The sequence below is a fragment of the Anarhichas minor genome, unplaced genomic scaffold, assembly GCF_050575085.1.
Source record: "Anarhichas minor isolate MPS153535 unplaced genomic scaffold, ASM5057508v1 ptg000012l, whole genome shotgun sequence".
NCBI lineage: Eukaryota > Metazoa > Chordata > Actinopteri > Perciformes > Anarhichadidae > Anarhichas > Anarhichas minor.
The window spans coordinates 4785015-4798496 of NW_027466458.1; the positions used below are offsets into that span (position 1 = coordinate 4785015).

At 39.3% G+C, this 13482-nt stretch overlaps 2 protein-coding genes across 2 annotated transcripts; both read left to right on the top strand.

Annotated features, from left to right (window-relative positions):
- The first annotated feature begins 5365 nt into the window (after positions 1-5365).
- Positions 5366-7082, top strand: LOC142948729 (uncharacterized). Its single transcript, XM_076090863.1, has 4 exons — positions 5366-5596; positions 5853-6185; positions 6288-6462; positions 6819-7082. Exons 1-4 carry the CDS (start codon positions 5560-5562, stop codon positions 6979-6981), a joined length of 708 nt encoding a protein of 235 aa, XP_075946978.1. The 5' UTR covers positions 5366-5559; the 3' UTR covers positions 6982-7082.
- A 1471-nt stretch (positions 7083-8553) lies between these two features.
- LOC142948626 (uncharacterized) lies at positions 8554-11905 on the top strand. The gene is made up of 4 exons (XM_076090759.1): positions 8554-9865; positions 10123-10455; positions 10552-10726; positions 11642-11905. The coding sequence occupies exons 1-4, from the start codon at positions 9829-9831 to the stop codon at positions 11802-11804; spliced, it is 708 nt and encodes a 235-aa protein (XP_075946874.1). The 5' UTR covers positions 8554-9828; the 3' UTR covers positions 11805-11905.
- The last annotated feature ends 1577 nt before the right edge of the window (positions 11906-13482 follow it).

Below are 13482 nucleotides of genomic sequence, written 5' to 3' on the forward strand. Positions count from 1 at the left end.
AAAAGATTTGTGTCTCAGAAATCCCCCTGGAAGAAATCCTGGATGGATTTGGTTTTATGTGTGTGGACTCGACTGGATTAAGGCCCTGAGGCATACTTTCTTTCTTTTTTTAAACAAAGTGATACACAGGTGCCTTTGCTGCTGTTGGTAAAAGCACATCACAGTCTGAACGTTCACACTACCCTCAGTGGAACATCTGCAAGTGACTCTGGAAAAAACTATATATTTATCAATCTACCTATCTATCTATTTACTTTTTGGACGTTTTCCTCCTCTTCTCTCCTGGTTTTGTAGAACTCTCAGTATATCCTGCTGAAAAAAAGAACAACTCAATCCTGGTTTAAAGTTTAGTTTTCTGATGTGTTCTCTTATGGTTTTATTCTTGATAATAAAAAAGCACAAATTATGCCATGTATATAACAATACCAATAAAATAAAAAATTAAATAATATTGTTTTTAAAGAGAATCTCTGGAGTCTTCAGTGATGTGAAATTTGTAATTATCGCTTTTATGTTTCTGTTTTCCCTGACGACCACGGCCTGACTTTATATGTTACCATAAACTCTACATAATTTCATATGGGGAAGGGTCAGGCAGGGACTCAACTCTGGCAGAAGTCTGGCAGAAAGGCGAGCAGGTCCAATCATTTCATTTGGGCAAAATAAAATGATTGGACAGGCTCCATACAACCCTCAACAGCCAAAAGAAGTGAATGGGACTTTCAATAAATATAACAAGAAATGTTTTTGAAGATTAGCTCGCTTTAAGTGAGTGAGCAAAGATAAATATACTGAAATACTTTTTTAAAAAGTTGTCCAAAAGAGTGTCAACATGATGAGTTTAGATAAGGGTTTTGGAACTCCCTTTATAGTAATATTGCTCTCTGAATAGGCCGGTTTATTATGATCAAGGTATTCTTAATAACAGGCTTTTACTTGGTTAATGGTTTTATTTGTATTGTGGGATGCAGCAAACTTGACCTGATGGATGATTCAGCGTAGTACACAACCTCCTACCTTCTCTCTCACCGTGTCTCTTTTCTCGCCTCACAAATTACTTTTTCTTTCCTTCTTCGGAATCGGCATTAATTCCCGGGACAAATGTCTATGCAGGAGTCACGGGTATTCATCGGCTCCAGCTCCAATCTGCAGCGATGGAAACATGACACCCAAGTAGACACGATGAGTTCAGCCCGTTCTGCGGCGCTTTCTTTGTCTCAGCTTGAATAAAACAGTGCTATCGTTAGTGACACCCGAAACACCTGCGCTTTACCTACTGTGACAAGTCAAAATGTCAGCTGTGAAAAAGGCTTATTGAGCAGAACCACAGAGAGAGAGAGACAGCCACTGAATCTAATATGGGACAACACCCACTTGGTGGCCACGGCTGTGGGCAAATTAGATAATTCAACAGACTTAACTTCAGTATTTGTGGACTGTGGGAAGAAATTCAGTCCATCATTCAAAATCCAAACATAGAGAATAGGGGTTGGGGGCATGGACCATCACCCATAAGTAGTTCTAGTTTCCCAGCAGTACTATTACAGTGTTGACCCTGTATTCCTCATTCTTGCCTACTGGCATGGCATTTAGTAAAACCCATTGAATTTTCCGTACAACTACAGAGAACACTGGGAACATTGATTGTATTCAATGTGCACATTCAATCTGGTGAATTTTAAAACCAATGAATTGGCAAATTGGATAAGAACCACAGTATCCATTTCTCGTATCTTAAAGTTTTTTGCTGCAAAATCCATAGAGAGCTCATTCATCACTTTCGCTCAGACAAATGAGACGAAACTGAATTTCTTAGTTAGCGAGGTGGACAAAGAGGCTTTAGTGGTTTATTAACATATAAGACCTCCTAAACCCTCTGAAGCAAAGCTTTTTAAAGCTAATTGAGTGGCATGAAGGTTGGTATTGACGAGGTAAGCTAGTGAGAATTCAGCTGCATCAAAGAACTAAAGAGAATGTTGTGATGGGATCACACCAGAGCTGACCAGGGGCATAAAGTGGGGCGGCCCTTTACCCACTACCTACCGCCCTACTTCCAGCGCCCTCTCTCGGACCACACCCATCTGTCAACTTGATATCAACTACACACCCGTAAAGTTCCGTGACTGCATCTGGCTCGGCTGTAACGGTATCACAGTGACAAACAGACTGGCAGACATATGGACTTTACAAAGTTCTCAAAACTTCCTCTGTGGTAGTTCCTGATACAGAAAATGTCTCCAGGACCACATTTTGCCGTGAGGATGCACACACAGACTCAAAAGGTAAAAGCAATACCAGCGATGCTGTTGTGGCTGATAAGACAGTGGGATGCTCATGACAGGAGCTTTCCTTTTCCTTACTATATTTTCCGCACTGCCCTTGGTGGTTATATTAGGTTAACAGATACCTGAACAGGTTAAACCAAAAGTATCTGCATTATCAGATACCACAGGGAAAACTTTGTTTTATAATAACTTAGACTTTCATTAAAATAGACCAGTAAAGACTAATACTAAATCATTCAGTAAAGCTGAATTTTACTACCAAATGGATGCTAGCATAAGGCCTGTTACGCTGTAAGAGTTCATGTTTTTTAGGGGTTTCAACCATGCAGTGGTAAACTACTAAAATGACCACTTCTAGAATAATATATAGGGAAAATTCTTTGTATTTTTGTGAAGGAAAGAAACAGCACAGCAATGTGATGAATTCCTTTGGCACACTAATGTCTTCCCTCTTCTGACTCACTAGTGGAGCAGCCACCAGGATCATCTTCACACTTTCACATTGTCAGTGGAGTCCAGCAACGTGTGCTCAGGGAACCTCCCAGCGAATAATACAAGAGATTGAGACAGCATCTGTGGTGGAAGAGAAGGATCTGTCAGAAAAGGAAGATGATGCAGAAATCGATTGTGAGCACGAAAGTGAATTTGAAGATGGGCTAGACCCGGAGACAACAGAATGAAGAGCCAGGGCCAGGAGGATGATGTCGTACAATTATATGATCAAGAACAGTCAGATTGACTCAAACAGGATACATTTTGTTACGTGTTCTCATACTACATTCTGTCTCTATAGACAGTGGCCATCAAACATCACAATGGTAAGATGGGGGAGTGTAAGTATAATTATCAGAAATGTATCTTCAGAGAGCATGTTGAGTGGCTTTGAGTGGATTGAAATTAAGTTCTCATCCCTTTTCCATTTGCAGCTCTGCGCTCTGATTGGCTCAGGTGCCGTGCTTATTTAACTGCTGTGTGAAAAACATCTATAGTCTAGAATAAACAGTACAAATCGACGCATTGTCCCTTTACGTGTAAGACAGTATTACAGTGGTTGACTCATTGTGTTCCAGTGTCAAATGGCAGCATTCACATGAGCTGCCCTGACAATCCGTTGCTTATCTGTGACACTACTGCACACACACACACACACACAAACACACACACACACAAACACACAAACACAAAGGCCCAGCATTGTCAGTGGATGATGAAAGTGTGTTGTAACGATGAGCGCCGCCAAAGCCAGCAAAGGACGGTGATAATATTCTCTCATTTCCTCCTTGCTTGTTGAGACACATTACCGAGGAGAGGAGAATGGTTTGGTTAATCACGACTATGAGAGAAGAAAGGAGGGAACAGCAGGTGGAAATGGAAAGGGGGAGGAATGACGGTGGAGAGGTGGCGGTGAGATAAGGTGCTCTGCTTCCATGAATGGCCAACACATTTTCGGCCGTTTCATAGTCAGATGTGAAATGTGTTGAAGAGGAAGGACCGAATTATCAGTAAGTGTTGTGAGGCCTGGCGTCAGTCATGGACCGCTTCGATCTGCTTCTCTAATCCTTCATACCTGCTGTAGCATAGTCTCATAATGCAGAGGAGAGCACAAACTGGCTAGCCTAAGAGATAAAGTGAAAGGACAAAGTGTCCCAATGTGGTCTCGAATATGCAAAGGAAAAATGTGTGATTGTGTGGCTCCCCAGACATGTCACAAAGGGCTGTTTTATCTTCCTCTAAGCCTGCATACCATGTTCTCCGTACATCCTTGTTCATGCATCAACGGCTCCGTATTAGTCACAGTTCTGCTTATTGTTATGTTTGATTACGTTTGAAGTTTCATGTTAGCAAGCAACACTGTAATGGGAAAAAAAAAATAAGAATCTGTTTATCAATGCATGAATTGATGTCTACCAGAAATAGTGCTGTTTACATGACTGGAGCATTTTGTTTGATTATACGGAGAAAGAATTACAGAAATCAGAATTTTGGTTCCAAAAAATATGTAATCTTGTTGGCTCCAGAACCTTGGCCTTGTAGACGAGGATAGTACAGAGTGAAGTATGGTGGCCCTGAGGGAGTTCAGTGTGCCTTAAGAAAATAAAGAAAACACAGTCAGCTGCTAGAAAGTCGATGGGCAGAGCAAGTTAGTTAGTCATTCCCTTTGTTTCCTTTGGTTTATTCCCATGATCCCGTGTGCCACTGTGTAGTATCTATTGATTATGTATTCTTTAGTTCATAATCACCTGAAAATAAGAATTGTTGTGTTTTCTGCCTTAGAATGAACTCTTTATATCTACATAGTGCGCTATACAGTCCGCACGGTCTCACGGCTGCGGTGTACCTTTCCGCACAGCCCTGGGTCTGCCCGTCAGGAAGCTCCACAGAGGGTGGTGAAATGTCCCAGGTCTCCGAGCTTGATGACCAGCTTAGAGGGCACGATGGAGTTGAACGCCTAACTGTCGTCAATGAACAGCATTCTCACATTCACGTTCCTCTGGTCCAGGTAGAGGGACGTGTGGATGGTTAGGGTTATGCTGTCGTCTTTAGATCTGTTTGTCATTCTTCTGGGAGACAGGGACAGTGGTGGTCTTTTTGAAACATGTGGGGACTGGAGCGGTGAGAGGTTGAAAATGTCAGTGAAGACATCTGCCAGTTGGTATGCACACACCTTAAGAGCTCGGCCGGGGATGCCATCGGGTCCAGGTGGGTTTGGTGGGCTTTGAAAGATTTACACACATCCTGAATATTGCTAGTGACTGTAACAATGCTAAAGACTGCGGCCCAAATACTTTGTCTGATGTGCTTTTATTTACTTTGAATTGGAATTACATGTCACGGCAGAAAGAAAATGCAAAGTTTGCGACGATTCTTCAAAAGACTGCTTTTTTTTTTAGTTGGTGCGTTTGAGCTGCTAACTCATGCACACTTTGTTTCAAATTGTCCGCCATAAACATTATATTTTACATTTAAATATTGCACTTTTCTTTGATATCTGTTCAAATTCTGAATTAATACGGTTTTTCTTTTTTATTTGTATGGTTTTTGGTTTTGTGCGCACGAACATAGTCTTACACATTACACTGTATGCTTTGTGTCAGTGTGTGTGTGTGTGTGTGTGTGTGTGTGTGTGTGTGTGTGTGTGTGTGTGTGTCTGTGTTCGGGGGAGGGGAGGAGTAGCAACTGATGACAGGAAGGGGAAGTGGAGGTGAGCTGTAAAGACTGTTGACTGACCTGATGATTCCCATACTTGTTCTCTTGTACTCTTGTCATTTTCACGATGATACAAATCTATGCATACACTTGTCTTCTTTCTGGTGAGTTATTTTTTTCTGTATTTCAACCTACTGTAGCTTGTGTATAAATGCTGTAGCTGTTGGATGAAATATGTGTTCTTTATTTTGCTAAATTATTATTATTATTATTATTATTATTATTATTATTATTTTGTGGTCAATTTTTTTTTTAAGTGAAGTTTTGCCATCACAAATAGTAAAAATGGACCAATTTTAAAAGAAATGTACATAGACACTATGACAATGGCAAAAATGTTTCCTTTATTTCCGCCTGTAGCTCTGAGTATTGTGGAGATGAAGCCTCTCTACATAAACCGTCGTGTTGGGGAAAGTGTGACAATCAAATGCTCAGACTGGGACGCTTGGACTGATGTAAAAGAGAATGTTAAGTACTTTTGTTACAGTCCATGCTCGGAAGACCATCACATCATCGGCAAAGCAGCATATGGAGAAATTATTTATGAAAACAGAATAATGTTACAAAACAAAGAAAAAAGCTTGTTTGTGACCTTCACAAATCTCCAAAAGTCAGACTCCAAAACATACGTTTGTGTGTTTGAGAAATCCGGCTATGAATCATTTATAAAGGTGATTCTTAACGTCACAGAAGGTAAGTTTACTCTCTTAATTTTCGCATTAAGAAAACACTCCTTTGCCCGAAAGTAATAACTTTCCAAATTGTTGATATTAATACTGTGTCTGTTATTTTCAGCTCATTCCCCCAGTCCCAAGACGACTCCAAAAACAGTCATCGTTGGTTCCACTCTCTCATTTGCAGTTACATACAGCTCCACGATGTCTTCAAACTTTTCAGATATTATTACTGAAATGTCAAACACGACCCTCAATACAACTACTGCATCAGCAACACCAGGATCTGATAGTGAGTGCACTCATCTGAACCAGATATATATAACATATTTAAATACATGTACTGCATATATTTAAATGTTAATTGAAGTTGCAAATCATAAGTATTCATATATATATAAATACACATACAATAGTCAATACAATCATATTCTCAGATACATTACCAGTACTACTTTATTTCTGCCACCTTTATTTAAAATGATGCAGTCCATGCAACAACATATCAGTATTCACATATCCTGTGAAAAGCAAGTTTGTGATTGTTAAAAGATAAATTTGTAGCAAAGAGGACAATGAGCTTATGCTCAGTACCATAAGGTGTGATCAAACTTTTTTTTGCATCTCTCTTTCTCTTTCTTTGTCCAGGAAGTGTACCATATTTGGTTATAGGTGTCATCGGCATAATAACCGTACTGATGGTCTTACTGAAGCTGATGAGCAAGATGATGAAACAGCAATTGAGTAAGACCCACAAATCGACCCACACCTTGCAAATATGTGTCTTCTCCAGTAAAGCTTCCACCAGACTATGAACAAATGATGTCCTCTATGTTTACAGAAGTTGTGTCAAGTGCTGATACACGACGCGAAGACACACAAGAGGTCAGTTTTGGTTCTGAAACCGTGTGGCGGGCCAATGGTTTCTATAACTTGCTTGAAGTACTTTCAAATACATTCCCTCAGCTTGTGTGGGGCTCAGGCATTTTCTCTCACAGCTCTGGCATTCTTTTCTCATTTCTTACTGTAATGCCATTCAGGACAATTTTACAATGCTGAAATAAACACAAAGAACACCTGGAATATCTGTTCTTTGAAAACATTTTTAAAAAGGATTATTGGTCCACGAAAAACACAACACTAATGTTTCCCTGCAGTGGCATAAAGACAGAAGCTGCTTGTGGACAAAACATATTTTCAGCTGGGTGCTTATTGTGCACCTTTAAGGCTAATTTAGAAGTACCAGACAAGCCATCCAGTCCTCCCTTAACCCTAGCAGCCATTAGTCATCAGGTCGGAGTAATCAGACTCAAGGCTACCCAAATTAAAGGAGATTTTCCTAAACAGAAATATGTTGAAGTAAAATGATCTTCGGGTATCTTTGGAAATAAATGGAGAAGGAGTTGGAAAGGGTTAACATTATGTTTCACGTCCAATATTTAGGCTTTTTAGTCGTGTAGTATTTGTATTCATGATATCTTTAGATCTTCAGAGGACAAAATAACCTGTTCCTGATGACAGTATGTTGCTGCGTCTGCTATATAGAGTACCATGACGTTCTTGGTCCTAAAATTACTTCTCCTTTCCACTGGCTTGTAGCTTCTAACTTTAATACCATTTCAGGGCACTTTGCAAACTCAATTTCAATTAAATTTTAATAAAATGCAATATACTCTGTCCCCACAGATTGCAGGTCCTGATGAAGTCTACCAATCACTCCACCATTTGACGATGGATAAAGATCAAGTCTATAGCACTCTCACACCCACCGAAAGGGTATGACAGTCCACACATCTACGTCACAACTTTGAATGATGACTGCAGCAGGAGCTATTGCATCACTATTAAATGGCAGAATGGTGAAAGCTAAAGAAAACACTAGTCTGCAGTCATTAACCTGAATGCCATTTAAGGTCAATTTTGCAAATGTTTGAGCTTTGTTGACACGTTGCACCAATGTGTCGTCTTTAAATTTCAATTACGTTCAATTAAAATGCATTTTATTTCACTTATTTTAATTTGGGACTGTTCTAATAATATTAATTTAAACATGTTTTGTTCCCCAAGAGTGCAGGTCCTGATGAAGTCTACCAATCACTCCACCATTTGACGATGGATAAAGACCAAGTCTATAGCACTCTCACACCCACCAAAAGGGTATGACAGTCCACACATCTACGTCACAACTTTGAATGATCACTGCAGCAGATGCTATTGCATCACTATTATATGGCAGTATGTTGAAAGATTAAAAAAAAAATATATATATATATATATATATATATATTATATTTTCCAATCTGGCCTGCATTTACTAAAGCCTGGGACATACTTTCACCATTCCATGTCAGTGAAGAGCTGCAGACTTGTACCGGGCAGTACTACAAGTCATGTACCGTGTCGTTCTGGGGTTCCACGCATGCACATTTCCCAATCCACACATTCCAGTTGCTAGCTGTGATTCACCATACTGTTGTTTGCCAAAAGTACAACTCAATTTGTCTTTTTACTTTTTTGAAGACAAATTATATAAACGTGGGTGATGACAGATCTCCTCGCACAACCTCTTTGCAAAACAAGCATCCACTTTGCTATCTTCTTTGCCAAACCAGCTACAGTATATGCATATGCCACCAACTGGACCAGAGTTTGGAACGAAACCTGAGCATGTGCAGTCAGTGCGCTATACAGTCCGCACGGTCTCACGGCTGCGGTGTACCTTTCCGCACAGCCCTGGGTCTGCCCGTCAGGAAGCTCCACAGAGGGTGGTGAAATGTCCCAGGTCTCCGAGCTTGATGACCAGCTTAGAGGGCACGATGGAGTTGAACGCCTAACTGTCGTCAATGAACAGCATTCTCACATTCACGTTCCTCTGGACCAGGTAGAGGGACGTGTGGATGGTTAGGGTTATGCTGTCGTCTTTAGATCTGTTTGTCATTCTTCTGGGAGACAGGGACAGTGGTGGTCTTTTTGAAACATGTGGGGACTGGAGCGGTGAGAGGTTGAAAATGTCAGTGAAGACATCTGCCAGTTGGTATGCACACACCTTAAGAGCTCGGCCGGGGATGCAATCAGGTCCAGGTGCCTTTGGTGGGTTTGGTGGGCTTTGAAAGATTTACACACATCCTGAATATTGCTAGTGACTGTAACAATGCTAAAGACTGCGGCCCAAATACTTTGTCTGATGTGCTTTTATTCACTTTGAATTGGAATTACATGTCACGGCAGAAAGAAAATGCAAAGTTTGCGACGATTCTTCAAAAGACTGCTTTTTTTTTTAGTTGGTGCGTCTGAGCTGCTAACTCATGCACACTTAGTGTTTGTGCCCTTGTGTTTTCAAGTGTCAAATTGTCCGCCATAAACATTATATTTTACATTTAAATATTGCACTTTTCTTTGATATCTGTTCAAATTCTGAATTAATACGGTTTTTCTTTTTTATTTGTATGGTTTTTGGTTTTGTGCGCACGAACATAGTCTTACACATTACACTGTATGCTTTGTGTCAGTGTGAGTATGTGTGTGTGCGTGTGTGTCTGTGTTCGGGGGAGGGGAGGAGTAGCAACTGATGACAGGAAGGGGAAGTGGAGGTGAGCTGTAAAGACTGTTGACTGACCTGATGATTCCCATACTTGTTCTCTTGTACTCTTGTCATTTTCACGATGATACAAATCTATGCATACACTTGTCTTCTTTCTGGTGAGTTATTTTTTTCTGTATTTCAACCTACTGTAGCTTGTGTATAAATGCTGTAGCTGTTGGATGAAATATGTGTTCTTTATTTTGCTAAATTATTATTATTATTATTATTATTATTATTATTATTATTTTGTGGTCTGTTTTTTTTTTTAAGTGAAGTTTTGCCATCACAAATAGTAAAAATGGACCAATTTTAAAAGAAATGTACATAGACACTATGACAATGGCAAAAATGTTTCCTTTATTTCCACTTGTAGCTCTGAGTATTGTGGAGATGAAGCGTCTCTACATAAACGGTCGTGTTGGGGAAAGTGTGACGATCAAATGCTCAGACTGGGACGCTTGGACTAATGTAAAAGAGAATGTTAAGTACTTTTGTTACAGTCCATGCTCGGAAGACCATCACATCATCGGCAAAGTAGCATATGGAGAAATTATTTATGAAAACAGAATAATGTTACAAAACAAAGAAAAAAGCTTGTTTGTGACCTTCACAAATCTCCAAAAGTCAGACTCCAAAACATACGTTTGTGTGTTTGAGAAATCCGGCTATGAATCATTTATAAAGGTGATTCTTAACGTCACAGAAGGTAAGTTTACTCTCTTCATTTTAAGAAAACACTCCTTTGCCCGAAAGTAATAACTTTCCAAATTGTTGATATTAATACTGTGTCTGTTATTTTCAGCTCATTCCCCCAGTCCCAAGACGACTCCAAAAGCAGTCGTCGTTGGTTCCACTCTCTCATTTGCAGTTACATACAGCTCCACGATGTCTTCAAACTTTTCAGATATTATTACTGAAATGTCTAACACGACCCTCAATACAACTACTGCATCAGCAACACCAGGATCTGATAGTGAGTGCACTCATCTGAACCATATAACATATTTAAATACATTTACTGCATATATTTAAATTAGTGCTGGGCAACGATTAAAATATTTAATCGCGATTAATCGCATTGTTATGGCAAAGTTCAATCATGAATTCAAAAGTAGTATATTGCGCACTTTTATTTTAAAAGTACTGCTATATGAACAAAAGTGCAATAACATTTGGTTCACGAGATGCAGGTAGCATGTTTTATACTTAATGTGAATATAATTCATACTTTGTTGGCATCTTATTCTGAAAACCGGATGTTCGTCTGAAGAAACCGGATGTTGTCTCACGTTAATCTTTCCGCTAACTTTCAAAGTCCTTCGCTCGGTCCCGATCTGTGCCGTTTAAATGCGTTTACCGTGAATTTCATCATATAGGTGCACTAACATGTAAGTGTCTGACTATAGGATGTTTGCTGGCTTTTATCCCACTGTTCTTGTCATCCTCTTGTTGTTATGTCTATGTATTGTCTCTTGTCTTTCAATACAAAAAAATTATAATAATAAATTTAAAAAATGCGTTAACAAGCGATAAAATAATTGTCGGTGTTAATTAATGAATGCGTTAACGTGTTAACTTGCCCAGCACTAATTTAAATGTTAATTGAAGTTGCAAATCACAAGTATTCATATATATATATAAATACACATACAATAGTCAATACAATCATATTCTCAGATACATTACCAGTACTACTTTATTTCTGCCACCTTTATTTAAAATGATGCAGTCCATGCAACAACATATCAGTATTCACATATCCTGTGAAAAGCAAGTTTGTGATTGTTAAAAGATAAATTTGTAGCAAAGAGGACAATGAGCTTATGCTCAGTACCATAAGGTGTGATCAAACTTTTTTTTGCATCTCTCTTTCTCTTTCTTTGTCCAGGAAGTGTACCATATTTGGTTATAGGTGTCATCGGCATAATAACCGTACTGATGGTCTTACTGAAGCTGATGAGCAAGATGATGAAACAGCAATTGAGTAAGACCCACAAATCGACCCACACCTTGCAAATATGTGTCTTCTCCAGTAAAGCTTCCACCAGACTATGAACAAATGATGTCCTCTATGTTTACAGAAGTTGTGTCAAGTGCTGATACACGACGCGAAGACACACAAGAGGTCAGTTTTGGTTCTGAAACCGTGTGGCGGGCCAATGGTTTCTATAACTTGCTTGAAGTACTTTCAAATACATTCCCTCAGCTTGTGTGGGGCTCAGGCATTTTCTCTCACAGCTCTGGCATTCTTTTCTCATTTCTTACTGTAATGCCATTCAGGACAATTTTACAATGCTGAAATAAACACAAAGAACACCTGGAATATCTGTTCTTTGAAAACATTTTTAAAAAGGATTATTGGTCCACGAAAAACACAACACTAATGTTTCCCTGCAGTGGCATAAAGACAGAAGCTGCTTGTGGACAAAACATATTTTCAGCTGGGTGCTTATTGTGCACCTTTAAGGCTAATTTAGAAGTACCAGACAAGCCATCCAGTCCTCCCTTAACCCTAGCAGCCATTAGTCATCAGGTCGGAGTAATCAGACTCAAGGCTACCCAAATTAAAGGAGATTTTCCTAAACAGAAATATGTTGAAGTAAAATGATCTTCGGGTATCTTTGGAAATAAATGGAGAAGGAGTTGGAAAGGGTTAACATTATGTTTCACGTCCAATATTTAGGCTTTTTAGTCGTGTAGTATTTGTATTCATGATATCTTTAGATCTTCAGAGGACAAAATAACCTGTTCCTGATGACAGTATGTTGCTGCGTCTGCTATATAGAGTACCATGACGTTCTTGGTCCTAAAACTACTTCTCCTTTCCACTGGCTTGTAGCTTCTAACTTTAATACCATTTCAGGGCACTTTGCAAACTCAATTTCAATTAAATTTGAATAAAATGCAATATACTCTGTCCCCACAGATTGCAGGTCCTGATGAAGTCTACCAATCACTCCACCATTTGACGATGGATAAAGATCAAGTCTATAGCACTCTCACACCCACCGAAAGGGTATGACAGTCCACACATCTACGTCACAACTTTGAATGATGACTGCAGCAGGAGCTATTGCATCACTATTAAATGGCAGAATGGTGAAAGCTAAAGAAAACACTAGTCTGCAGTCATTAACCTGAATGCCATTTAAGGTCAATTTTGCAAATGTTTGAGCTTTGTTGACACGTTGCACCAATGTGTCGTCTTTAAATTTCAATTACGTTCAATTAAAATGCATTTTATTTCACTTATTTTAATTTGGGACTGTTCTAATAATATTAATTTAAACATGTTTTGTTCCCCAAGAGTGCAGGTCCTGATGAAGTCTACCAATCACTCCACCATTTGACGATGGATAAAGACCAAGTCTATAGCACTCTCACACCCACCAAAAGGGTATGACAGTCCACACATCTACGTCACAACTTTGAATGATCACTGCAGCAGATGCTATTGCATCACTATTATATGGCAGTATGTTGAAAGATTAAAAAAAAAAATATATATATATATATATATATATATTATATTTTCCAATCTGGCCTGCATTTACTAAAGCCTGGGACATACTTTCACCATTCCATGTCAGTGAAGAGCTGCAGACTTGTACCGGGCAGTACTACAAGTCATGTACCGTGTCGTTCTGGGGTTCCACGCATGCACATTTCCCAATCCACACATTCCAGTTGCTAGCTGTGATTCACCATACTGTTGTTTGCCAAAAGTACAACT